The following is a 24,904-nucleotide window of genomic DNA, read 5'->3' as shown; positions in this document are numbered from 1 at the left end:
GCAAGTCCTCTGATGCTGCCGACGGTTGCTCGTTTTTGCCTGTCTCTTGTTGCACCTCACATGCACTCTAAGCTCTCAAGTTCCATTTGCAAAGAAAGATGAAACTAAGTTAAAACGGCCACCAAGTTTACGAGAAACTGTTCTCCTCTGTGCTAACTCCACCTTCAGTTATCACAGCGGGGAGAGTCAATGCTACTCTGCTGATCACCGTTTGTCCACCAGCCACAGGCTCCTAGGCTGGCCGTGCTCGTTCGCTGCCATCAGCACCGACACAAGCTCGGATTCACCCACGTGTACACCCTTATCCCCCCCACCGCACTCCAGCGGACAATGCTGGACCAAGCTAAGGAAGCCCACCTATTTCTCACCCATCTCAACTCCACGTTCTCATGAGCTAATGGGATGCTGTAGTGTTTTAGGTGGAAATTAAAACAAGCTGTAGCCAAACAAGACAAAACTAAAAAGATAATGCCCCACACTGGTGGGGTTTTGAAAATGTAAAAAATAAAAGCTGACCTGTATTTTGCTAGTTTTAGAACTCAAACAAATGGGATTTCTGAAAGGCCTGGCCCCACAAACATTCATCTCTGATACTGCTGACCTGCTGTGAGCAAATCCAGCAGGAACAACATTACTCATAGTAAACACGACACCTAAATACACAAATTTGTAGGGTCATGCCATAAATGATAGTTAAATTGTATGACTCTGCCCCTTCAACTTGCAGATCAAAATTCAGAGTAAAGACCTCCGGCCAGATATTTTGGTTCAAAAGGAGTTGGGAGCTGTATTTTTTTTTTTTTCCTTTTAAACAGACATATAAAAACGTTTGAAGACAGATCTTTAAAGGATATTTCACTTCTCCAATCTTGGTATTACATCTGGTTAGGACACTGAAATTTTAAAAAGACGATACCGCACATGAACAGTTTATGGAGTTCGTGACTCCCACCCTCCCTCAACAAAACCCAACTCAGATCAGCAGGGAAGGGGTCGGCTTCTTGCCCGGCCATGCCTCCTTTGCGTACTTCTTCTTCTTGGGTTCATTCACAGCTTCAGGATTAAAGACAGCAGGGTTTGGAGCCGGGTTCATGTTAACTGTCGAGGGCACAACAGGAGTCAAGTCCACATCTGGGGCAAGATTGGGGTAGGGCATTGGCAGGCCACCAATGAGCGCTGTCCCGTGGACGCCATGCGACTGGGAGCCTGCCTCGCTGTGGGTGGGAGGCAAACCTCCGTATAATCCTCCGCTGTAGGGAAAGTTTTGCATCCGCCGTGATGCAGAATCATCTGTGGTCAACGAGCCTGGATTCTCCAACCGTTTTTTCTGCAAAGGGAAGTATTTAAAGAATTATTGAAAATACATGAAACAAGCAAGCTATTTAAACGGGATGCCAACACCATTTTCCCCAAAAAGACACCTAGACCAGCCACATATGAAGTGGTTACAGATTATGTCCCAGTCTTTGTCCCAGAAGATTTCTTCTGGGTTTCCTTGAAAACCACTTAATAATAAACTCTTCAAGGAGCACAATGCAGGAAGGGGTGACAGAAGCTGAAGCTCAGGTTTAACTTGGGTCAGGTCTGAGCACCTGTACACGCCTGCCAGTCTTGAGCTTGTCCCGAACACAAGACTGAGTAGGTCTCAGTAACACAGACCCTCCTTCGCTCCACAGTAAGAAACTGCAAATTCTAGATCACTCGGGTGATTTTGTCTAGCTCCTGATCATTTGAATCTCCTCCTGCAGTCTGCGATTTATGCAGAATTATCTTCTCCCACAGACATTATTTAGTGTACCTCAGCAACAAGTGAAATTGCTGTTACACTGTTGCTTAGCTACCCTGAAGTTCTGCAAGTCTTCCCTACTCCTAGCACATTCAAATTAAATATAGCACTGGCAACACACTCATCTTGGGGCAAAGTCTAAACCCTGCTAGTTCTAGCAGACAGTCTCATGAAATCTTTAGCACTTACAGTCTTTAAACAAACAACCTCTCATTTTTACCTTTTATCTTCCACACTCCCCACAGTTTTAACCAATGCCTAAAACTACCACACTGAATTTCTGGAAAGTGTTTCTTTCTGGGAGGAAAAAAAATTTCCATTGATCCCATGTGTTATTAAAGAAAAGAGCTAAAGCTCGATTTCAAAGGAAATGGTCAAACCTGCTAAAAAAAAGATAATTGTGAAACACGAACATGACTTTTGCTTAGCAATAAAACACTTTCCACCATAGAACATTATGTTTCTAAAGTGTAATTCATAAAGTGATTTCATCAACATAATGCCTTAATTAGAAAGCTGGGAGTTACTCCGTACCTTAACAGGGACTACTGCTGTCTGTACCATGTTCCTGAAACGCCCGACAGAAGGGTCCACGTCCTCTGTAAAGGCAAGAACAGTGAAGCCTTCAGTGAGAACACAGGAGAAGACAGAACATCTGTCAGGTAAAGGAACCTAGACGAAGAACTGAGATGAGACTGTCCAAGTACCAAAGCCAGCGCTCGGGCAGCTCTCAGCCAGCACAAGCACGCCCAGACAAAGAGAGGAGCTGAGGGACATCTAGTGGCTTCGTCTCAAGGTGGCTCCTCAGATACTCTGGTAAGACAGGCTTCCACCCAGACAGAGAACAGGGAAGGGGAACAGATGGATGGGCAGTTTGCAGGGATCGGACAAACTGGAGCTCTGGGCCGAGCGCTGCTGCTGACACGGCACTGCACATGCCCAGAGACACAACAGCTAGCCCCAGCAGTCCTTCGGGGACCTGGAAGGAGGAGTCAGAAGAAATCACTGTAGAGTCTCTAAGAGTCTGAAAAAATGATCTTTCTTGTCATGCGAATGACTGCTGTTTACGTTAGGATGTTCCAAGCACTAAACTGCATAACCTTATAAATCAAGTAGTTATTCTGGGTGGTATACACTGCCAACTGAAACTAGCTCCAGACTATATTTTAAAATGCATGCTCATTAATAAGCTACTCTTATTAATAGGAATATTGCCCATATAAAACATAATCAATAGGAATGCCATTAATATAAAACAGCCAAGGGAGAAAAATGACTAATTAGGAATTGGATGCATCTTCAGCAGCATCATTCTGAATGAGGATGGCTTCTTTCAGATACGCAGACAAGCAGCAAGAAACCTCTGCGCTTGAGAGAGACAACCATTAGGCAACAGGCAAGGAAAGCATGAAGGGGCAGCTAAAAACAAACAGGTTCAGCTCTCATTTAGATTCTAAAGAAGGCAAAAAATGCAAAACACTGTCCTCCTTTTGGACCCATGAGATTTTTCCAACATCTGACAGAATTTTGAAGGATGCAGCTGAGTGTGATATGCCTGTCCTGCACAAGTCATGCAGTTATTTTACAGGTAGAAGACCTGAGGTCAAAGACTCAAGTGAGACACGTGGCAGCTTCTCTGAAACAGCAGATTCCAAATATTGACTGCCAAATTTCTGTTCTCCTTATCCACATGCAGCCATGAGGAATCCCTATAAGAACATTCGAAAGGCGGCTGTAGGGCATCACCTAAAGACTGACACCAACTACTTACCCGGATTGATGATTTCATCATCATCACTGAATGTCACTCTGGAGTTCTTCCGTTTTCTCTTTGGTCTCTGAATATCCAAGTTCCCCTCCTCAATGGTTAGCGTGGAAATTCTTTTGTTGTGGGCTGTATTAAACTCTGTTAGGTTCTAATGACAAATTTGGAGACAAAATAGTTTAAGCAACTAGTGTACCAAGTCCGATTTAATCATGTGATTATGCACACCAGAAGACCACAGCACACACTGTTTAGCTTCACCTTTAGAACCCTAGGAAGAAAGAGTGCTCCAGTGCTGCAACAGGTTGCCCAGAGAGGTTGTGGAGTCTCCTGTCTGCAGAGATCTTCAGAATTTGACTGGGCAACCCGCTTGAGCATGGGGGCCGGCCCAGATAATCCCAAGAGGTCCCTTCCACCCTCAACAATCCTGCGAACGCCACACACACTGCTTTCTCCCTCTTCCCTAGCTAACTGCAGGAAGCAGGGCAGCATTCACTGTTATCTGGTGACGGGGAACAGGGTAGGAAATCACTCCTGGCCTGGGGTGATGTTAGCTGGAGAGCGCGTACTCCCTGGCAAGCCTTTGTGAGAAGACCATTAGAGCAGCAGGACTATTAGGTGACTGATTCTGGGAAGCAGGATGATTGCAGGCTTGTCATGGCAGAACGAGACGGTGTGTGCGTATCTGCCAGCAGAAGACACCTCAGACTACCTTCAAGACCAAGAAATTCAGAACCTGAACCTAAGCAAACGAGTGGAGAATGCCATCCTTTTAGCCGGAAATGCCATCTAGGTACATCGTACTCACGTCAAGCTCTGTCTCCTCCTCTGGCAGGCCCAGCAAGCCTTTGAGCTCTTCATCTTCACCGCCCATTTTCTCATCTCCTTTAACTGCTGATGGCAGTGTCTGAGGCTTCTCTCGCAGAGTATACGCCCGTGTAGAAGCCCCAAATGAAACCGTGGAGTCAATGGGTATCTGTTGGGGTTTGTGAGCTTCCAAACGGATATGACCCAAGAACGTGCCATGTGCTGAGAACACCAAAACGCAAAATTGTCTGTTAAGTCATCAGCTTGGGCTCACAGTATTCGCGTTCAAGTCTAGAGGGCTGCATCAAGATACAAGTCACTGAGGTACTGCTGACAACATTACCTATGTACATTTTACCTACCATCTCACGAAGTAAGATAACACACATCAGAAGTCCTCAAAAAGTCATGGAAATAAATGAGAAACACCATTTACTTTCTGGATTCTTGTAGGTCCCAATGTACCATGTCTGGAATCATTCCCTCAGGGGAAAAGATAGTATGTCAGGTTTTAGATCTTGGGAAACCACCCTCAGCAGAGAAAGCTTCATTACTATTGTGAAGCAAAGGCCAAGTCACTTTCTTTCTCCTCACCCTTAGCCTCTTGAGTCTAGGAATGTTGTTTTAAACACCACGTGAAGCAGATGTAAGCTGACCAGAGCAAACACTCCTTTGCTCCTAACCCTTGCCAATCCTTCACTCGGATGCTAATTCAGAACACAGTCATCTATCCACACAGTGCAAACAACAACAAAAAAAGGGAAAAAGTGTCTCGGATACACAAATCTTTAAGCACTGAAATACTGTACTTCTACGTGGTTAAATGTCACACTACTTACTGCTGTTCAGATCTATGAGGAAAACCCTCTTGAGATGTTTGTGATAGACCAAGGCAGCATGGACCCGAGAGCAAGACTGGTGGTCAATGGTAAAATCGCACAGATCAGGATTTCTCCCAAAGAGATAGTATTTCTTCTCATCAATGATGAGTTTCTGAGGTAGAATATCAAACAGAGAAGCACGTTAGACTCCTACAATCTTTTGGATCTTCCTGAAAAAAATTCAAGAACATGAATAAACAGAGCAAATTCAAAACAAAGCATCAACAGCTAATCGATATTTCAGTTTTGTCTGACACCGTTAAACACAGAAACTCAAACCTTCTCTTTGCAAAATCAGAACAGCTGAACACGGAAGAGTCCCAGTTCTTCCCTTCTTTAACAGCCATTACCAGACAGCCTGGGAAGGGCAGTGACTCTTCAAAGCATGAGACTGCCTCATACAAGAGATTCTCTCTCACATCTGCTCCCAATGATTTTTACCCATTCCTTGATGCAGATGACCTTGGGCCTTGTCTAAGCCAGGAATCTATGCTAGATGACCTCCAGTCCAATACAGAACACCAAAATTATATTTCTGTATAGAAATGGACATACAGCAGACTTCAGACCTTTGTAATAGAGATGTAAAACTATACTGGATATGTACTGTGATATGAATCCATATTAGTCTAGTAAATCATTAATTTTAGGCATTTCTTCTTAATTCATCCTAGTTCTAATCTCTTCTTCAAACAAGATCTTACATACTGTACTATCAGTTACATATTCCATTCAGAGATGGTTATCTCTGAAAAGCAAAGGAACATGTTGGCACAGTCCTAAGGTGTACACAGCATGTTTCTATGATCAGACAACGCTGCTGAAAGCAACTGTGCCAAGCTGCTGCAGAACCTCAGCAGAGCAGCGTTCCTTCTCACTGTATTCCGAGACCTTCATCTACCCTCAGCTTTCTTACCTCCAGCTGCACAAGTCAAAGGCTGGCAATGCGTTACAGATCTGTTAACAGATGGCTTCTCCTGCTTTTTGAAACATTTACCAAAGCCCACACGTTTCAATAGCATGATCAAGGGAAGGCTCATGATACATTTTCCATCACAAAACCCCTGAGATCTTAGTTCAGGAACGTGCTTTCATGAGATGGTCTGACCTGAGTTAACATTTTGCCTGCTAGAGCATGAGAACTTCTCCCCTCTCCTTCCTTCCACTCCCAGCTCTACAACCCTGCCCTCAGTCGCTCTGCCACACGTCTGAGCAAAGCTTCCAGCTCGCAAAGCTCTTTTTTTCTGTGTTAGTGTCCTACTGTTCTAGTGGACTGAGCCAGTTTGCCTGCAGCTGGATGCGTATCCCAGCTGGCTCCAGTGAAGCACCAGGACTGTGTGGGGAGGAAGGCCCTCCCTTCCTGGCAGCAGCAGTCATGTCCATCGGTTCTTTGCTCCTCGGTGTTGCCAGCTCTCCAAACCACGTGCTCAGCTAAAGAGCCGACGTATCGGACTGGTTACAAGCAGGCGGTCTGGGGGTTTTTTGAGCTGTCAGAAAGACTGACACAATGAGCAGCCAGACAGTTACTTGTGTGGCATCACCAAGTCATGCGGACGATAAGGAGACAGCTTGGAATAGACATAGTATTTATATTCCTCTGCTTTATCTGCAAGCAGAAAAATCACACTGACTTCATTTTCCACAAATCATAGAATCATCATAGAATGGTAAGGGTTGGAAGGGACCTTAAAGATCATCTAGTTCCAACCCTCCTGCCATCAGCAGGGACATCTCCCACTAGACCAGGTGGAAAAATCACCTTGCAAAGTCACATCTGTTTACCTGCCCACCCATTAGGAACTTCAAGGCTTTTAGAACTGCTCTATTCAGATGCCCCTTCCCCACTGACATTTTTCCCCCCACTTTCCCCCCCCAGAGGTGTTCTACATTTTCTAGGCTGGATTTCTCATTGTTCTGCTGCACATTTCTCAGCCCCCATGCTGCAAGTTCTCATAACCTGGTATTCAGTAATATGTATTTGATTTATTCCTGTACGTTTATTCTCTCTTTTAGGTCACTAGAAGAATGAATTGAACAACTCAGCTCCATACTAGTACACATCACGACGACTTTACAATTAATTGGTCCCTTGGGTAATAATCTGCTAATGTCTTATTCCCAACAAACTCCAGGTACACATTTTAAGCACGATCTCACAGGAGTAAACACTTGTGAAATCTACTGACTTGCATCTTTTGGCCTGCTTTGCTAAAGCAACAAGATTTAGGCGGTCAAGCTGTGTGTGTATCCATCAGCTCCCGACATTCACTACTAAACCAAGTAACTTCCCAGCCAACCGCCCAATTTCAACCAGCACTACAAGATATTAAATTTCAAGAAGTTCTGTGACAACAAACAGCTCTACAGAACGACAACTTCATCGGTACCCTCAGTGATACGTAAGTTGGCAGAAAATCAACAGGAGTGCCAATACTTAGGCTTTAACTACAAAAAAATTCTTCTTTGTGAGTCTGCCTCTCATTTGATAAGATAGAAATCACAGCTTAATTAGCAATTCACCTTCAAGTACATTATCTGGTGACCTATGAGATGCAAATGCAAAACGCAAGTGATTTTCCTCTAACTGGAACATTTAAAACATGCAGATGCCTCCTCTGAATCTATTTGTGTCTGGTGGGCAAGAGTGTACCTCAAAGCCTCAGTGTAATTCAGATAAAAACCCCAATACATCAATATACTGAAACAGACTACTGGATTCTGCTCTCACCTGCTTACTTCATTATCGCTTTCTGTCTCTTCACCAATACTGGTTTGCACAAGACCATCCCGTCAGAATTAACCAGAAAGTACAGGCCACTGATAAAGAGCTTAAACCAGCACAGTTTCTTCCGTCCTTTCTGGTTGAACATTATTTCACTTTTTTTTTTATTCCTCCTGTAAACAGATCAACCTTCTCCCTGTACATTCGTCATGCTAGAGTACTTCTGTTACGCTTTCCCCTGCAAGCCTGAATCAACAGCTATCATTCCATCAGTCCCACTGACATTTTCCCTTAAAACAACAGTTGTTTCACCCAGCAGTTGATCCGTGAATAACACAGAGTTTGTTACAACACATCTCTTGAGGAATGCTGGTTAGGTTTCCTGGGTATTCAACTTCATAGCAACGGATTTATGTCCAATATTATGCAGTGCCTTACTCATTCAGTCCAGCACTCTGAGTCTTCCCAAACTCAATACCTTTGTACTCGTGAATTCTATGATTCCACCTTGTGAGAAAGATGAGCATTAACTCTGCCTTTTATTCTTGTGTATTTGAAAAAAGATCCTGTGCAAACACAACTCTGATACAAACAAGTGGGTCTTCAGCTGACTCATTATTCCACATTTCAGTGCTCAGCTCCACAAGCAGTTCTCTCACGATTTCAAGCACCATAAAAATCAGTCGTACAATTTCTCATTCTTGTCCACAACTGAAAGCAGAAGTGTCCTTAAGTTTTCATTTGTACCTGTTGCTCACAAAACGGTATCGCCCTGACTTGACAGCATTTCAAGAGATTTTGCAAAGACACAAACAAATCCATAAATTGGAAATATTGCAACAAATCATCAACACAGAAAATAATTTTATTGCCTTTACGTCAAGAAAATGTTTCCAAAGCGTTCTGTGCCTCTGAGTTATAACCCAGTGTTATCCTTCATACACTGAGCTTAAACGCTTCATGGCTTGTTTTGATGTTGCACTTTTCGGACCCAGCAATCACAAGGTGTACCTCAGACCTCCGCTCGAGACCTGGGACACAGATGGCTCGGTTAGTATCAAGTGCTCAGGAACCCACAAGATTTAAGAATGTTCCTTCTTGGTTACTGCTGTCTACTGTAAGATGCAAAACCAAAAAACTGTTTGCCACATGCACCCAAAAGGGAAACGGATGGGTCACACTCGAACGCTGTCAATTTGTCGCTCCGTTCCCATACGTTCTCACAGTACATTGTCCCACGTAACCACCCCAGCCGTCACCCGTACGCAGTGCGCAAGGCCGCAGAGCACCCACACCAGCAGGCAGCTAACAGAGCAGTCTGTCAGAACGTCCCCACCAAGCCAGCTCTTCTGGCTCTCCCTTCGGCAGCCAGGAGTACGGCAGCGAGCCAGGCCGCCATGCTGCACACGCAGGTGCCTGGGCCTGGCCACCACGGCGTCCAGCACGCCCGTGACACACCGCATGGCAGGCCAGCTGCACCTCACTGACCTCAGCCACGCCGACAGCCAACACCAGATACCCAGGAGGTAAAATGCGAACTCTACAGTCATTCTGTATCCTCTGCGTGATCACACCCTCCGGGTACTGGGACAGCGGACTAGCGCTAGCTGTTAGCCGTGCTCTGCACGACAGCAAAAAGAACCTCTCTTAGGTTATCATGAGAGTTGACGGCAGGAAGAGGGAACCGGGATGTTCGTACCACCCCCCTCCCCATGCAGAGACCCCAGGCTTACAAAGCCAGCTTGGGCTTCCTGTGGGTCCAACAGCTTTGGGCAGCACAGCCTCAGAGTCTGACACCACCAGGACAATATTCCTGACTGTCAATTTATTAACACCGAAACTGCTCATCTGTTGCCAAAACCAATGGTGGATCCTCAGCTTCCACAGGGCATTTTGCTGCTTTTTTCAGTCCTGACCAGGACTCCCATGCTAGGTATTTGCCTAGCACCTGAGGATTAAGTCAGCAGAGAGCTCCATATAAACTCTCTCATCCTAAAGCTCTCTCCACACTCCAAAACACAAAAGAAAAATGACAAGACAAAAGTAATCTCACAGAAGAAGTCTCCCAGGTGGGAAGGCTGCATTATGTTTGGCCACCGGCCGCGTACCAGAAAACCCAAAGTCACTGCCATTTGGCTTTGCTCGCTGAATCTCATCCCATGGCCTGGAACAACCAGGGGAAAACCCAGTGCCAAGTACAGTCCTTACCCCAGACACTATGGCTAGGATGGCAGTGAGAAGGCCGAGCTGAGCAGTCTTCCTGCAGCTCTCTGACCTCTGAAAATGATTCTGAACACGTAACAGCACCATCAGAAGCAGAACACATGGCCCAAGGGCTGCAGACAAACACAAGGCAAAGGGTCGGAAAGCTGCCCAGGAAGAGCCAGTGAAGGATCGCTCCAGCCCAGCCCGAGCAGCGGGCACCAGCCAACTCTGCCAGGTCTTGTACGAACTAACGAGCTACTCTGAAGGTGCAGTGAACGTGTGTTAGTATCTAACTCCTTTCAAATTAAGGCTGAGCGAAGATATCTTAGGTCAAGACTGGCTTTGCCAATTTTCTGTGTCTTTAAACCCAGAGTAAGAGCACTCTCAAAACAGTCTGTAAAACCAACACTAACGGACTATACAGAAAAGCCTCATTTTACTGGTTTCTGGCCTGGGAAAACACAAGTTTATTTGTGAGATACCTATTTGTGACATCTCCATCTGCCTTCCTATGCAAAGCATGTTCCGACAACCAAATCCTAAAGAGTAAACCACTCCTGCTAGACACCAGAAGGAACACTTCATGCTGTCTTATGCTCCTGTGGTAACACACATTAAAAACCAGCCAAGATTTTAAGCATCTAAATCTTTCTTGATCTAACATCGAGTTCTTAATTTTCCCAGTTGCTGCTCAGAAAAGTTGGCTCCACTTTGCAAACCTTTGCTGCCCAGAAACATTTCTCTGTTTCAGTCGATTACAAGTCAGGAGTCCCTCCACAGCTAAAATACATCCACTGGCTTGGGTCCTCTCTGTCTACCCCGTTAAAAAGCCTTTTTTTTTAATTTACTACTTGTAGTGTGATGTAAGACAAAGTATGAAACAGAGAATGAGGTGGTGTGGATCAGGCAAATTCCTCTGCTGTAACACAAATAACTCATTGTCTCTGTGCTAATCACAAGTGTTCACAGATCCAGAACACGGGATGAGAAATCATCTTGTAAGTCATCCTGTAGGACAGGGCCACAACCCTGTAAAACACAGGCTGCCTACTTAACCTTACTGTAACACAAAACAAAAAATAAACTGACCAGACAAGCACCTCAAACAAGCAGTACAAAGTGAAGAGTTTTTACTCTTACTGGTTTGTATTTGAGATTTCTTTCCCCATGTTATTCGAGTTTCTGCTCCTGAAGTTCCTAAGACAACATGCCTCCTGGCCACAGTCTGATACCTCCTATGTCGGTGTCTCGTAGGAAACAAAATGTGAACTTTGGTCCAAAATTAAGTTTGGAAGAACTAAGGCTCTGCAAAGTACTGAGTTTCCCTTACAAACACTTTTTTTTTTTCTCTCTCTAAGACAGGTTTAACGTTCAGGACTCCAAGTGTCATTGTCTGCTAGCTGAGCACTGCTGTTTCAGACCCCTTCAAACAGGGCATCTAACTGGAAGGTAACCGATGGAAGCACTGCGTAGCATGAGACAGCCTTAGAGTACAGGCAAGGGAAAATTCACTTCATTCTGAAGCTTCAGAGTAAACCAAATTGATCCAAAAATAATCAACATGAGAGAGAAAGGAAATGCTTATGAGTAAGTATGAAAAATGCTGGGAAATGTTCTACTGCTGGTGCCTATGTATACCATACACCAAATACATACAAAACTTATTTTCATACCTCAATGAGTTTATCTCCTTTGACTACATCCAGATGTAAGCCAGGTGGTGGTTTCCCCGCCCTGGAAAATAAAGAAAGGAAAATCATAGAATAAAAATATTTAATAAAAAGTTTATTTGTATTAGAGCTAACACCCTACTAGAGCTACAGATGAAACCTACACAAATGTAAGCAGAATTCTTTTAGGGAAAATATGAAAATACCATAATTTTCTTTTCCTCCCTGCAAATTCCTTCTGACAACACATAAACCATAATTTGTTAGAATAAGACTTAAACTAACAGGACATGAGGCATTTCCAGCTTTGCTTCTCCTGCTGAAAAAGAGCTAATTTACAAAATGAACAGACCAGCTCCTCAGAGAGCATGACACGAGGCCAGGAAGGGGCCAACAACCAGAGGAGAGGCTGTGACTGTTAGCTTAAGGGCCTGCTGCAGGGCTCTGCTTTCTCCCGTTACCTTCAAAGCAGGAGACCTCAGCTGCTGAGAGGAACGGAAACTTCTACCACCCTTCCCCTCTAGGACTGGTAATGGCCAAAGGCCTGCAAGCGGCTCCACACACCTGTAATATTATAACCATGTTGGCCAATAGCCAGCGTTCCCCCACACTCACCCAATAACCAAACTTCCCTACCAACACAAGCAGCACACAAGAGACTACAGCAGGAGCTGGCAGAGGAACGCCTACCTGCGGCCGTACAACCCTCCTCCACCAAATCCTCCAACGAGGAGAGCTCAGCTCCCCCCGCCCCACACCCCCCCCCGCTCCGCTCCTGGGGAGCGGACTCATCAGACAGCACTATTCCCACGTGGGCACAGGGAGCGCAGCAAAACAAGGCTGACACGCGGGAGAGCCCACGAGGATTAGCAGCACCAGAACAGGTTTGGTGTTTACAGTGCTCGAAGCCAGGACACCGCCGCGGTATCAATACGCTGCCCTTCACTACACAGGATCTGCGGCTGTCGACAGCAAATGATCTTTTTCTACTCAGGTCTCTCAAAATCTGCATCTCCAGTAATTCTTCACTGATAATAGCACTGCTGCTTGTCTCTCTGGCTGGGCCAACTTTCCAGGCAACAGCAGTGACCCAGTTCTCTGAAGAACACCCACAGAGCAGATCCCATTCCCATTTACTGCTTTGCTCACTGCACGGAGCAAGCCAAGGGAACAGCGAGAACGGGTAGCGACGTTCTCAGCATGGCTGGAGAAGAAAGGAAGGTCACTTGTAATTGAAGTTGCCTGAGGGGGTTAAATATACATGTTCATGTTTCTGGGACGTGCCTTACAATTTGAAGGCTTCTTCTGTGTCCCCAGCTCAGCTGGTTACTACACGTATGCTCTCCAAGGTAACTTCATACAAGAACAGAGTCCTCTGTTACTCCTCCTTCACTTCTCTCTCAAGTATTCAACAAGCATTTTCCATTCTTGCTCCAAATCCATTACACCAGGCTGCTCAGCTCTCTCTGGCCCTTCTTGAACGTGCCAGCTGGGACTCCCGCAAGTTTTATTGCCAAGCCCTTCTCTAAGCTTGCGGATAGTACCATCCTAACAAGTAAGACGGATACGGTTGATACTGATTCTTATTCTTTTGGAAGAACAAACAGCAGCAGCAAAAGCAGAGGATGCAAAGCTCCAGGGCAACCTGCTAAAATGGTGGCTGCTTCCTAGACCTGGGATTACGGTCGTGTGAGGGAAAACCAGCAAGTACAAACGCTCCCCATGAAGATACCCAGTCCGCCTGACGAGTTCTGCAAGGATTGACTTCCAGTCACCCCAGTACAGCCAGGGGACTGCCTCCTCTGAAGTTCTGCTCTAGGAGCGTACATCCAGGCTACACCTAAGCGTTGCTGGCTCCTCCTGTACTCCTCTCAGATTTCAGCTCTCATTTTTCATTGACAGACAGGTTTCATTCATAGATTCATGTCTGCTTCTCAGTGTTTCCTCTTTCTGCCCCTGAGCACTGGCAAACTTGTTTTTCTCCATTCCACTGAAATTGCCAAGTTCTAGTTACTCTGCGACACAATTTCTGATAATTTTCACAAACCTGTCTTACTTTGATCAAACAAAAACTGCTTTCCCCACCTTTTTTTTTTCCCTTCCAATAGGCAAACCTTTCACCAAATTGACTCTACAAGCAAGTCTACTTATCTATTCAGCCTGGCCTCTGCTTTTCACTGATCTCTTCTTGGATACTCAACAGTCAACCTGTCCCAAAAACATTTTAGCAGCATCCTCACTGTACCTGTTAGGTCATGGGAAAGCTCCAAAGCGCTCCAGCACCACCACTTTATTCTTCTGTAAACTGGATCTTGTCCGATTGTCATCGTTTGCCACACACAATCTCCGATGTTTCACTACACCCTTTACTCTTAGTTTCATTCCTGCTGTTATTTTTACTTTGCTTTTTACCTTCACCTTTATTTTGAACACAGAAGAAAAGCCCAGTAGCAGCGTAAGATAGTGCCTTCAGCTATGAATCAGGGTGCTTGAAAAACTATCTGTTCTCGGGCTTCTTTTGTACTGAGAATCCTTTGTAGAGAGCATTTCCCCTATCCACCTACGCCTGCATAACACTGAACACGGCAAGTCTGTAAATACTGATCACAATACCATCAAACCAAACTCACAGAGGTAATTTCTGGCACAGAAATGGTTTAGCCTGTCCCTTGGCAACAAACTAAATTCTATGTCACAGCTTAGGCTGCTTAAACTAGATATTTGAAGACTTTTGATGAAAAAAGTAGAAAGATTTTCCAGTTCTACATTAAAAACTAACTAGCTGCAGATTCACCAAAGATCAGAAATAACGGCTGTATGTGGAAGCATCAACGACCCCTCACGTGCTCTGCCCTGTCAGACCCCTCACCTCGTGCATCAAGAAGGCTAAACAACGAAAGAAAACCTCTTGCAAAAATCCACTAGAAGAACGTTCGTTAGACAGTTGGCACTGTGCTGTTGGAGAAGAGCGCTTTTTTCCCCTCTTATCTTCAATATGTAAAAAAAGAGTCCTCTCCCACTAATTAGTGTCCTAAAATATCCACTAAACTAATTTTTCTACACTGTTCTGAAGGATGGAGAATTACTTGAGGTCAACAGACTCTCCCCTCTGTAGCGCACACAGGGAGCTCCAAGACAAACGATCTCACAGCAGAACTTGGCTCCAGCACAAGTGCTGGCATTTGAAGGAGAGAAACAAGATGCTGTTCTGTACCTTCCAGGTTGTGTATCACAGTCCCCACCACTCGGACGTCTTCTGCTCTCTCCAGGTCAGCATTCTGCAAGTGACCTTAAAATAAGACCTGCGAATGGACTAACTGTTAATGATTACTAGTTCAGTAAGTTTAACTCAGACAGTGCGTGCTTAGACTGCCTGCTGCATCCCCAAAGGCTTAACCTGGGAGAAGAGAAGCCTCCTAGAGAATTAACGAGGCTAACTGGCACAGAGAACGCAACCAGAACAGTATCATTAAATGAATTCTCTTGGTCAGAGAAGAACTGAGAGGACAACCCCCACTAGAGCTTTTCTTCATGAAGAACGAGTCCAAGGAACTCAAAGAAGTGTCAGAAAGTTCATGAGAACTGATGAAAAGAAGTATCAAACTGCAAAACCCAGATGGTATCAGCCACGCATTGTAACAGACATCAAACACCAGTCTTCTACACTGAACAGTCGGCAATCTATCGCTTACACCACCGCCGCTGTCAGAGAAATGAAGGTTATCAACGGATTATGCTAATTTTAAAGCATATTTTAGGAGTGACGTGGAGACTACATACAGTGAAGTTCTGACTGGGAAACTGGCAGAACAGAACAGACTGTTTCAGTTGGAAGGGACCTGGAATGCCATCTGCCTGACCACGCCAGGGCCGACCAAGTTAACGCACGTCATTAGAGGCATTGTCCAAACGCCTCTTCAACACCAACAGGCTTGGGGCATCGACCCCCTCTCTGGGAAGCCTGTTCCCGTGTTTGACCACCATCTCAGTAACGAAACGCTTCCCAAAGTCAAGTCAGAACCTCTCCTGACACAGCTTTGAGCCATTCCCACGCATCCTGTCCCTGGGTACCAGGGAGCAGAGCTCAGCACCTCCCTCTCCACGGTCCCTGCTCAGGATGCTGCAGAGAGCAGAGCTGTAGGAACTGTACTACTGAGCAGAACTGGCAGACAGGTAGAAACTGAGGAATAGCCAGACTAGAACAGAGTCATCTCATCCGCACTTCAGTACTCAACAGTGTATCTCCTTTGGAAATGTGACGGTATGTGGGGCATGGCAGTTCTTCCTATGCCAGGGAATTGAGACTGGCACTCTACCCCAGAACTGCTGTTCGCTACCTGTACAGTGGATGGGCAGTTACAAAACGGACTGTTTTCATACTCAAAATATTCCTAATAGGATGCTGGAGTTTTGGGCTTTCGTGGTTTTTTTGTATGTTTTGTTTTAATTTTTTTTATTGCAAAGTGAACTTTTCTTGAAACAATCCTCTTCAAGCCCTGCATACAAGACGTGTATGACTTACCCGGTGGTCCAAAAACACTGTATTCATGTTGCTTTAGACCATTTCTCTTGTCAAATGAGAGCACTGTTTAATGAAGAGAGCAGTGCTGCTCCCGCGTGGCTTCAAGAACTCTCCTTATCTTTCCCATTTCTGTGGAATTGTATCAGGCAGATCAAACTGACAAACCCAGAATAAGGAACCTTTTGGAAAATAGAAACTACCTCCAGTAACCAGTATGAGGTGCCTCACTCAGCAGTACTCTCCCAGTTTCCAACAGCTGCCATCTCAAGCGCTTCCTGAGCCATCGCTGCCATCCATTTAAACAGCCCCCTACCTCCACTGCTCCAAGAACCCAAGTAAACTTCATGCATTCACAGAATCTTACACCAGCTATTTCATAGGTCACCTACATACAGCTGAAGCACCCTCTCCACTGTTTGGCCACAAACCCGCTTGCTGTTAATTTCATTTTGCAAACTTCAATTCTTCTCCCCAAACGCACAGCAAACACTGCTCTCCTACAGACTTTCTGTTCGCTGTTCAAGACAACCACCACATCTCTCCGTTGTTCCTTTTCCGGACTGGAGAGCAGCCTAGGCTAACCATCTGTAGTACAGATTTCTACATCTTTGATTGAGATCATACCTGAAAATAGTACTTGAGAGAAAGAATTTGCATGGTTTTTGAGGGGCAAGCAATATCACACAATCTACCAAAACTTTTGGAAACAACCAAGATGTAAACAAGTCTACCAGTACAGCAGACTGGCATTTTTCAAAAAGCTTTGGACAAAATTATCAAACGGTCTTATGGAAATTAAGGTGTGATGGGGAAGAGAAACACTAGTCCATGAGGGAATGTAAATAATTAAGAGTCAGGAAGGAGCAGGGGTCTGCAAGGGCTCTGTTCTGTTTATGTGCAGTCTGGAAAACAGGAGCCAACAAACAAATGAGAAAAGTCACTTATGACAACAGCTACGCATGAAACTCAAATCGGACTCAAACGCTGCAAATGAATCTCATGATACTCAACTATTGCTTGAGAAACCATCCTGTGGAAAAAACCAAACCCAAACCAAACACAACAGGGCTCTTGAGGGCCAGTGCATGCTAGAGAAAGACCACCTCAACCACGCCAACCCACCCAGGAGCTCCAGGCTCCTCACTGCCACTCAGCAAAGATCTAGAGCCATCATGAAAGAGGTAGAGTCAGAGGAACGCTCATCAACAATGACAAAGCAAAGACATTATAAGGACGAAACTATAAAAGTACTATGTTTTCACATCTTGAATGCTGTACTAGTTCTGGTTCTCTTGCTGAAACGGGCCCAAGGATGATAACCAGTACGGATGGCTCGATGCAAGAGGGGGAACACAATGGGGTACATCTCTTCAGAAACTTGGGGAAAAAACCAGGCATGTCCGTTCCCTTTATCCTCTCAACGAACGCCACAAAACTAGTGTATTGGCTATTTCTTGAAACACAAGAAGCAAGGAGCCCTGTATCCGAAACCAAGGAGACTGCCTTTTCCAGCACTTGCATAATTTGTGGAAAGCACTGTCACTCTGAGCTGTGGAATTCAGCCGCAAGTTCACAAAGAAAAATCAGAACATTTGTGGAGGTTAGGTCTGGTGTTAGTTGTTAAATATGACCACTCAGACAGAATCTTTGGCTCACAAAATCCATTTGCTTCTGATGGCCAAAAGCTTAGAGTGCGTACAAGAGGACGGAGTACTTGAGGCTTACACATAAGTTATTGGTCGCTACCATGACAGGATAGGAAACCATCTGGGCTGTTGTTTTCAATTAGTACGGCTGTTGTCACACACTTTTCCACAGAAAGAAATCAGAATAAAGAAAAATCCTCCTCTTACCAAGATGCTGCTTGAACCCAAAGTTGTTGCTGCTCATGGAAATGAGTCATATGCCTTTCTCAAAGCACAGCATATGCACCACGGGAAGTGAGACCACGCTAACACTGGAATTTGTTTTGGTGACTTAACTTTGAAAATACAAGGAGGCATTGTGACAAATTTAAGGCCAGAATCTTTAGGTTAATTATTTTAGCTCACGCAGAACAGTTTCTTCCCATGTGGAAGAGGAATACTGGATAAAGAACTGACCAATAGCTCTGATCCAACCTTGCTACATCTGGAGGAAATACGATGGTTATGGCATCCAAACTTTAAAATATGCAGGTTGATGCGAGGCATTTACAATTTCTTCCACTCTTAGAAGCATTAAAATAATTCTCACCAAACTTCCAGTTGTAAGAAATACAGTTTAAAAAAGCTGGTGGTTCAAACCCGGTGATTACAGACTCCTCCTGAACACAGAAAACTGCATTGTGTTCTAGGAGTACTTTATGGAAGATTTCTGATGAGAAATGTGGCTGCTTCAACTGAACAAAGCATTCCATTTACATTAAAGCATTCGCCCAACTTCACCTTGGCACTACATATGTTTTCTCGTTATAATGCAGTTCCACACTGAACTAGATTTTACTGGTTCACTCTGGTTCCCTTGGTTACTTACTCAGGAACAAAGTCTCCATGGAATACAGTGAAATTTGGAAATTGTATACAAAATTTAATTCCTGAGAGCAGAGCCATAAATATTCTATTAGAGAGAACTGCAGAATGAAAAAAAAAAAAAAAAAAGAATTCAAATGGCACTGAATTAAATAGGAAAATTAGTATTAAGTAGTGAGCAACAACACAATGATTATTTGGTAAGATTATTCCTACATTTTTGGAGTGAGAACAGGTATGTTGGACTTGTAATTCACCTGTAGAAAGCAGAGGAAGACAAGACACAACCTCCAGAATCAGCAAGTCCAGCCACTGCTGTCACAGGTCATCTTGTGGTAACCTCCACGCCCACCAGGAAGCTGTCCCAAAGCCTCGTTGCTCTGACAGTTTGATCTCCATCCTAAATTTTTTGATCAAATTCTTTCATTTCCATTCCAAACGTTTTGGATTTTTCCCTTCAGCTATAAAAAAATTCCCCAATACCATCCCTCTTTAAATGCACTTCAGCCGCTGAAAACCGGTGTTGGTTTTATTTTACTAAACAACTAAAGCTCTGTTCTGTCTCAAAGTGAGAGCTCTCTTTCCCCATCAATGAAATTTCCCACTACACCTGTTTCAGTCTGAACTGAGCTTTATTAAGCGCAGGTAACACAGGCTACGCATCTTCATCAGTGCCTTCTACAACACTAACACAAGCACTGACATTACCTCACAAACAGATACCTGTTATCACACATCAGGTAGAGTATCAGTCTTTTTATGCATTCTTGACCAGCCCCACGTTACTAGTGATTGCTTGTCATTCTGTGATTGCCCTATGTGCTTGTGTGTATGTCCTTTTATTTCTGAATACAAACTTGTGTCCTTTTACTTCTGAACAGTGAGTTTCTAGCCTTAAGAATAAGTTCTTGTCCTTAGTCCCTAATTTTCCACCTTACACTTCTGCATTTTATCTTGGTTTTATTGTTCTGGTCTTTGAATTATACCAACAGGACTGGATAATACTCTGGCCTCTATGCTGACCACACTTGTGTCACTTTTGTTAAGGTAATTAATTAAAAAAAAACCCCAAACATCCAACACTAGAAGGGCCAGCCCACAGATTCTGTTCACCTGCTATCGCCTCCTCAAAGCCAATTCCGTACACACCCACAGCTCTCGCAGGGACCCCTCTCCTGCTTCCTAAACGGATTGTTTCCTGTGTGCTCCGAAAGAAACGGTCTTGAAGAAAGCTAGCTCATCTGACAAAGCCAGCCTTCGCCACCCAGAGCACAGCTTCTCCTCTGCCTCGAACAATCAGCTCCTCCACAGTCCAGCCTGGCAGCCGGGCACAGTGAGGTTCAGGTTCTCCCACAGTACCTACATGTATGGGTTTGCTAGCCTTAGAGAAGGCACCAACTGCTTAAAATGATTAACAATGAAATATTTAAGAGGGACATCGCTCAACAAAAACAAGTTCCAGTGTATGTTTTTAAAATATTAAAGCACCTACAAGCAAACATTCTTTCTTCTGTACTAGAAAAATGTGTTTCTTCACCCTCTGCTCTACAGTCCACTGCTCTGTGTGTCACATCAGCACGATTCTGTGAAGAATTTGTATAGATTATTTCTGCCACCGATGGCAAACCCTCTACTGCAGAACTACAGACTAATGGGAAAAATCAGGAACAGACAGCCAAGAAGCAGTGGAAAAGCCCAAGCTCTGGGCAGGAGCACACAACAAAAATAAAACATTTCAGCAAAAGAGGACAAAGCCATTCATGCTTTGGGATGTGACGCTAGGTAGAAGTCCCAAGTAACAGAACCGAAGCTTTACAAATTAGCTGACAGCATCTCTTCGACAAGGCGAGGATTCAGGGCTGACGTGCCAGCTGGGTTACAACAGCCATACCCAGCTGAAGGGCAGCAGCCTCAATGACGTCAAGTCCTGCCCAGTCTAAAGAGAAATTCCGAGTTGTAGCTATTAAGGACACAGACAGGACAACTTCAATTCTATCGTGTTAGTTTAAAATTAGGCCAATTATTTAGGTTTCTAAATGTGGACTGAGAAGCATAAATTTAGCCGCTTCTGAAAACTCTTGGCCTACGTGACTACTGTACACACCTTCATGCCCAACTTCAAGGACAGGGTGGAATTTCCAGAATTCAAGAGCTCATCTTCTCCAGAAATTTGTGTACGATCGTTGCCAGGAATAACTTGTTCTTGGCTCAGAGAAACTGAAGAGGACCCATTGCTGCCTTTAAAACATACTATTTCAGTTTTATGTACCTTCCGGAACAAGCTTGACATCTCAGCTAACGGTGTGTCAAGATAAGAGAGGAAAGCAAGATTCACAATTCCAAGTGCAGGTTAACCCAGGACAAAAGGAGAGGCAGGCAGTATCCATTAAACATCTGGTGGTCACCTCTATCTACTACACCTCAGACCACCTGTACCTCACAGATTTACTTTTACTCACTAACAACACCTCAGAAAGTATGAAAAAGTCTTATTAAGACTTGGATATGCAATTGTTATCTAAAGACATTTTCTAACCTCATGGTATGGCTAATTTTAACCTGTAGAAAGTATTGGCAACATCTTTATTCCAACTTCATTCCGATTTTAAGTGCGCAGCCCGTGTCTTTGCTAACACGTATGGAGGAATTACAGTACATGCATGGACAAGTTCTGGCATAAGCAAGAGTTACTAAGATAGCACTCACTATTTTTCAGCTGTCTTAAGCTAGTTTAACTGTTGGAAACACAAGAAAATAATGAAGAAGTAACCTATAACAGCACAAAAACTAAATCAAACCCAGAACTTCAAGCCGATGAAAACTTTGAATTTCAGTAGAGAAGTCCCTTCTGGAAACTGGGTACTAAACCACTATCCACATTAGGGAAGAAGAGATGCAATGATGGAGGCAAACCTCAAAAGCATGGGCAACAATTTAAAGACAAGGGAAAAAAAAAAAGCTGTTCCTGTTGATTACATTTATTTCTCATATGATCAGTGTTTGCAGTCCCCAAGGGAGCTCTACTCGGACACAGAAAAATAAATAGATAGGTAAAGACTGTGATCATGATTTTAATACAGGTTGATGAGATTGAAGATAATTCCCTGCAGAAGAAGCTGCTACTGAACATGATGACTGGCTGCAACTCTCTGGTCACCCAAAGCTCTCCCTGCGAAGATGTATATACACTCCCACCTATACAGAAGACTTCTGAGTGCTCGTGTAAGACATCAAGGATCCTGCAGGATACGTTTACATCGAGACTTTCTGGTAGTCAAGAGCTTCAAATAACAATACTGTCGGTCCAAGCCTGCTACTACAAACCGTTCTCACTCTGGAGAACCCTACCTGTGAAAGACTCATCACTTGTTCAGTACCATAACTGTGTGCTCTTTGGTTTGCTCTGAAAGAAACAAGTATTTTAAAACTGTGAGCTAGAATCTGTAATTCAGTAGATGCCAGCGGAAGTCATGTAAAGCTTTAACATGAAATATATTCTACTTTCTTTGCAGACTAGAAAAATAAACCAGAAGTAAATAAATCCACCAGGTAGGAGGGCTCTTTCCTTCTATTGGATGAGGCAGTGGAACACCCAGCCATAACCACCTAATACTTCCCATTGTTGGCTGCCTATTCAGTAGATTATAAACACTGCAACTGGAAGCTATCCACACTGGCTCCTGCTATAGGGTTGGTTTGTTTGGGCTGTGGTGGTGGGTTGTTTGTTTTTTTTTCCATTTATGAAACACCAGCTTACTTGTTTCAAAAGAAGCGTTAAGAAAAATGTTAAGTTTTTCCACACAAAACTGAATCTTTCACTGATAAAAAATGCCACATCTACACATGACAATTCGACTAACATCAAACTGCATCAGGTATGCACTTCACTATATTGGTATAAACACAACAGCTTGCCCAAACTCAGTCTCTAAAACACACAGAATCCCAGCATGGCAGGGGTTGGCAGGGCCCTCTGTGGGTCACCCAGCCCAACCCCTGCCCAAGCAGGGTCACCCAGAGCAGGGGGCACAGCACCGCGTCCAGGCGGGGCTGGAATATCTCCAGAGAAGGAGACTCCACAGCCTCCCTGGGCAGCCTGGGCCAGGGCTCCGTCACCCTCAGAGGGAAGAAGTTCACATACAACAGAAGTGCAAGGGAAAAAAAAGAGCTTCCTTAGAACGCGAGAATCCATATACGAGCTTTGTTTTAGCTGAGAAGAATTTTAGAACATTATATGGTAAAAGGATATTCAGGCTGCAAAAAGCAAATCATAAAAACTCCTCGCAATGTCAAAATGGCCTGGCCCCAAACATGACCCCCTTACTCCTGGATGTGACACCCTGGCTTGGACCACCTCCCCAACAGCCCTTCCACCTCCCTTCTCTATCACTCAGAGCAACGCACTGTGCTTCAGAACCAAATCAGCTTGGCAGCAGCACAGGGAAGAAAGCTGTCTGGCTGTAAGACCCTGCCCTGTTTGTAGCGGAAGCCAGAAAGTTCGCAGCTAAAGAGGCCCTCACAGCTGTTACAGCCCTCCCCTCCAGGAGGTATTTATTTAGGAATTCCTCTGCAGTAGCATCAAAGTTACTGGAACTGAGCGTTTCACCAGTTATACTTCTCCAGCTGTTCAGTCTATAGCTTTCAAAGGCAAAAGTCATTCAGATTCACCACTGAATATAATGCAAGCTGTAAACACTGCTGTATAAAAACACTGAGAAAAAAAAAAATCAGAGATGGCATTTCAAATTGCAAGTTGAGCATGTAGAATAATTTTGGGCTTACTCTACCGTGTCATCATTTTACAGAGCACCATCTTGTCTCAAAGAGATGTCTGTTATTGTGTATGTTCAGCACAAGTGAAATACATGAGCAATTCTTTTCCATGAGAGGGTTAAATGGTTTTTCTAACTAAGCAGGCACCTATAAAACAGGTGAAAATGAAAAAGCACATTCACCAAGCATCCATTCGCTCGGCACTATCACCGCAGCGCTGAACGGCAGGGGACCCGGAGCAATAACCAGATGACTGTGCAATTAAAGGCTGCAACCACGCACGCACGCACACAGCCAGCTCATACAAACACACAAGCGCTTGAATATACAAATGCAGTGTAATTTTCTATGCGATTTAAAAAATAACTGCGCAGGTCCCCTGAATAGTCAATGCCCTGGCACCCACAGAAGATGGTGCAGCGGCGACGTGGTGATGTATCCAAAACGAAGCTGGGCACCAGGCACCCTGCCTCGGGCCCCGCTTTCGGGAGCGAGCGGGGCAGCCCGTGCCCAGAGACCCCTCCCAGGGCGAACTCAGGGCCCCGAGCCCAGGCAGAGGCCAAGCCTGGCCCGGCTCCTCCCGCACCCCCCCCTTCCCTCCTGCACTCGGCAGAATAAAACATCCCGGGCCAGGCTGGAGCCGACCGACTCCTCGCGCTGAACGCTCCCCTGAGGAGAGCGCCCAGCGCGCCCACATCGCGCCCGGCCCCGGCCCCCGGCAGCACCCAGCGCCCGGCTCCCGCCCGCCGGCCCCGCGGGCGCGGGCAGCGCAGCCCCGGGCAGGAGCCTCACCCCGCGGCCCTCCCCGCCCCGCTCCCCGCGCCCGGCCCCGGCCCCCGCTGGGCCCGGCCCCGCCGCCACTCCCCCGGCTCGGCCCGGCCCGGCCCGGCCCGGCGGGCACCCGCGGCGCGCCCAAGGGCGAGCGGCCCCGGCCCCGGCCCCGGCCCCGGCCCGCCCGGCCGCTCACCAGCTGGGGCACTCGAAGAGCGAGAGGCCGCCGCCGCCGGCGGAGTTGGCGTTGGCCGCCATCTTGCCTCTGCCCCATTCAGGCGGGCCCAGGGCAGGACGGGAAGGTGGCGGCGCGGCCGTCCCGGCGTGCCCCGCGCGGCGGCGGCGGGTGGGGCCCGGCGGGATGCGGGGCCCGGCGGGATGCGGGGCCCGGCGGCATGCGGGGCCCGGCGGCATGCGGGGCCCGGCCGCTCTGCCCGCGGGAAGGGGCTGCAGGGCGGCCCCGTGCGGAGGGCGAGCGCGGGGAACAGCCCG

General features: G+C 45.6%; 1 protein-coding gene and 1 non-coding gene across 2 annotated transcripts; both read right to left on the bottom strand.

Moving 5' to 3' along the window:
• Positions 1–879: 879 nt before the first annotated feature.
• Positions 880–24,705, bottom strand: PPP1R8 (protein phosphatase 1 regulatory subunit 8). The gene is made up of 7 exons (XM_075437793.1): positions 24,609–24,705; positions 11,840–11,900; positions 5,198–5,351; positions 4,360–4,580; positions 3,558–3,702; positions 2,321–2,385; positions 880–1,327 (listed from the first exon to the last, which is right to left on the bottom strand). Exons 1-7 carry the CDS (start codon positions 24,668–24,670, stop codon positions 974–976), a joined length of 1,062 nt encoding a protein of 353 aa, XP_075293908.1. The 5' UTR covers positions 24,671–24,705; the 3' UTR covers positions 880–973.
• On the bottom strand, positions 8,863–9,028 carry LOC142363477 (small Cajal body-specific RNA 1). Its single transcript, XR_012765763.1, has one exon.
• Positions 24,706–24,904: the final 199 nt, after the last annotated feature.

The sequence above is a fragment of the Opisthocomus hoazin genome, chromosome 17, assembly GCF_030867145.1.
Source record: "Opisthocomus hoazin isolate bOpiHoa1 chromosome 17, bOpiHoa1.hap1, whole genome shotgun sequence".
Taxonomy (NCBI): domain Eukaryota; kingdom Metazoa; phylum Chordata; class Aves; order Opisthocomiformes; family Opisthocomidae; genus Opisthocomus; species Opisthocomus hoazin.
This window is presented reverse-complemented; position numbering and strand designations above follow the sequence as displayed.

Bases quoted from the DNA above. Each gene is read 5' to 3' on its own strand.
- PPP1R8 (XM_075437793.1), bottom strand. From the start codon at position 24,670: ATGGCGGCCAACGCCAACTCCGCCGGCGGCGGCGGCCTCTCGCTCTTC. The intron at 5,352-11,839 runs GTATGAAAATAA...ATTCTACCTCAG, and splicing joins AAGGAGATAAACTCATTGAG to AAACTCATCATTGATGAGAA. The intron at 1,328-2,320 runs GTACGGAGTAAC...TTCCCTTTGCAG, and splicing joins CAGCAGTAGTCCCTGTTAAG to AAAAAACGGTTGGAGAATCC.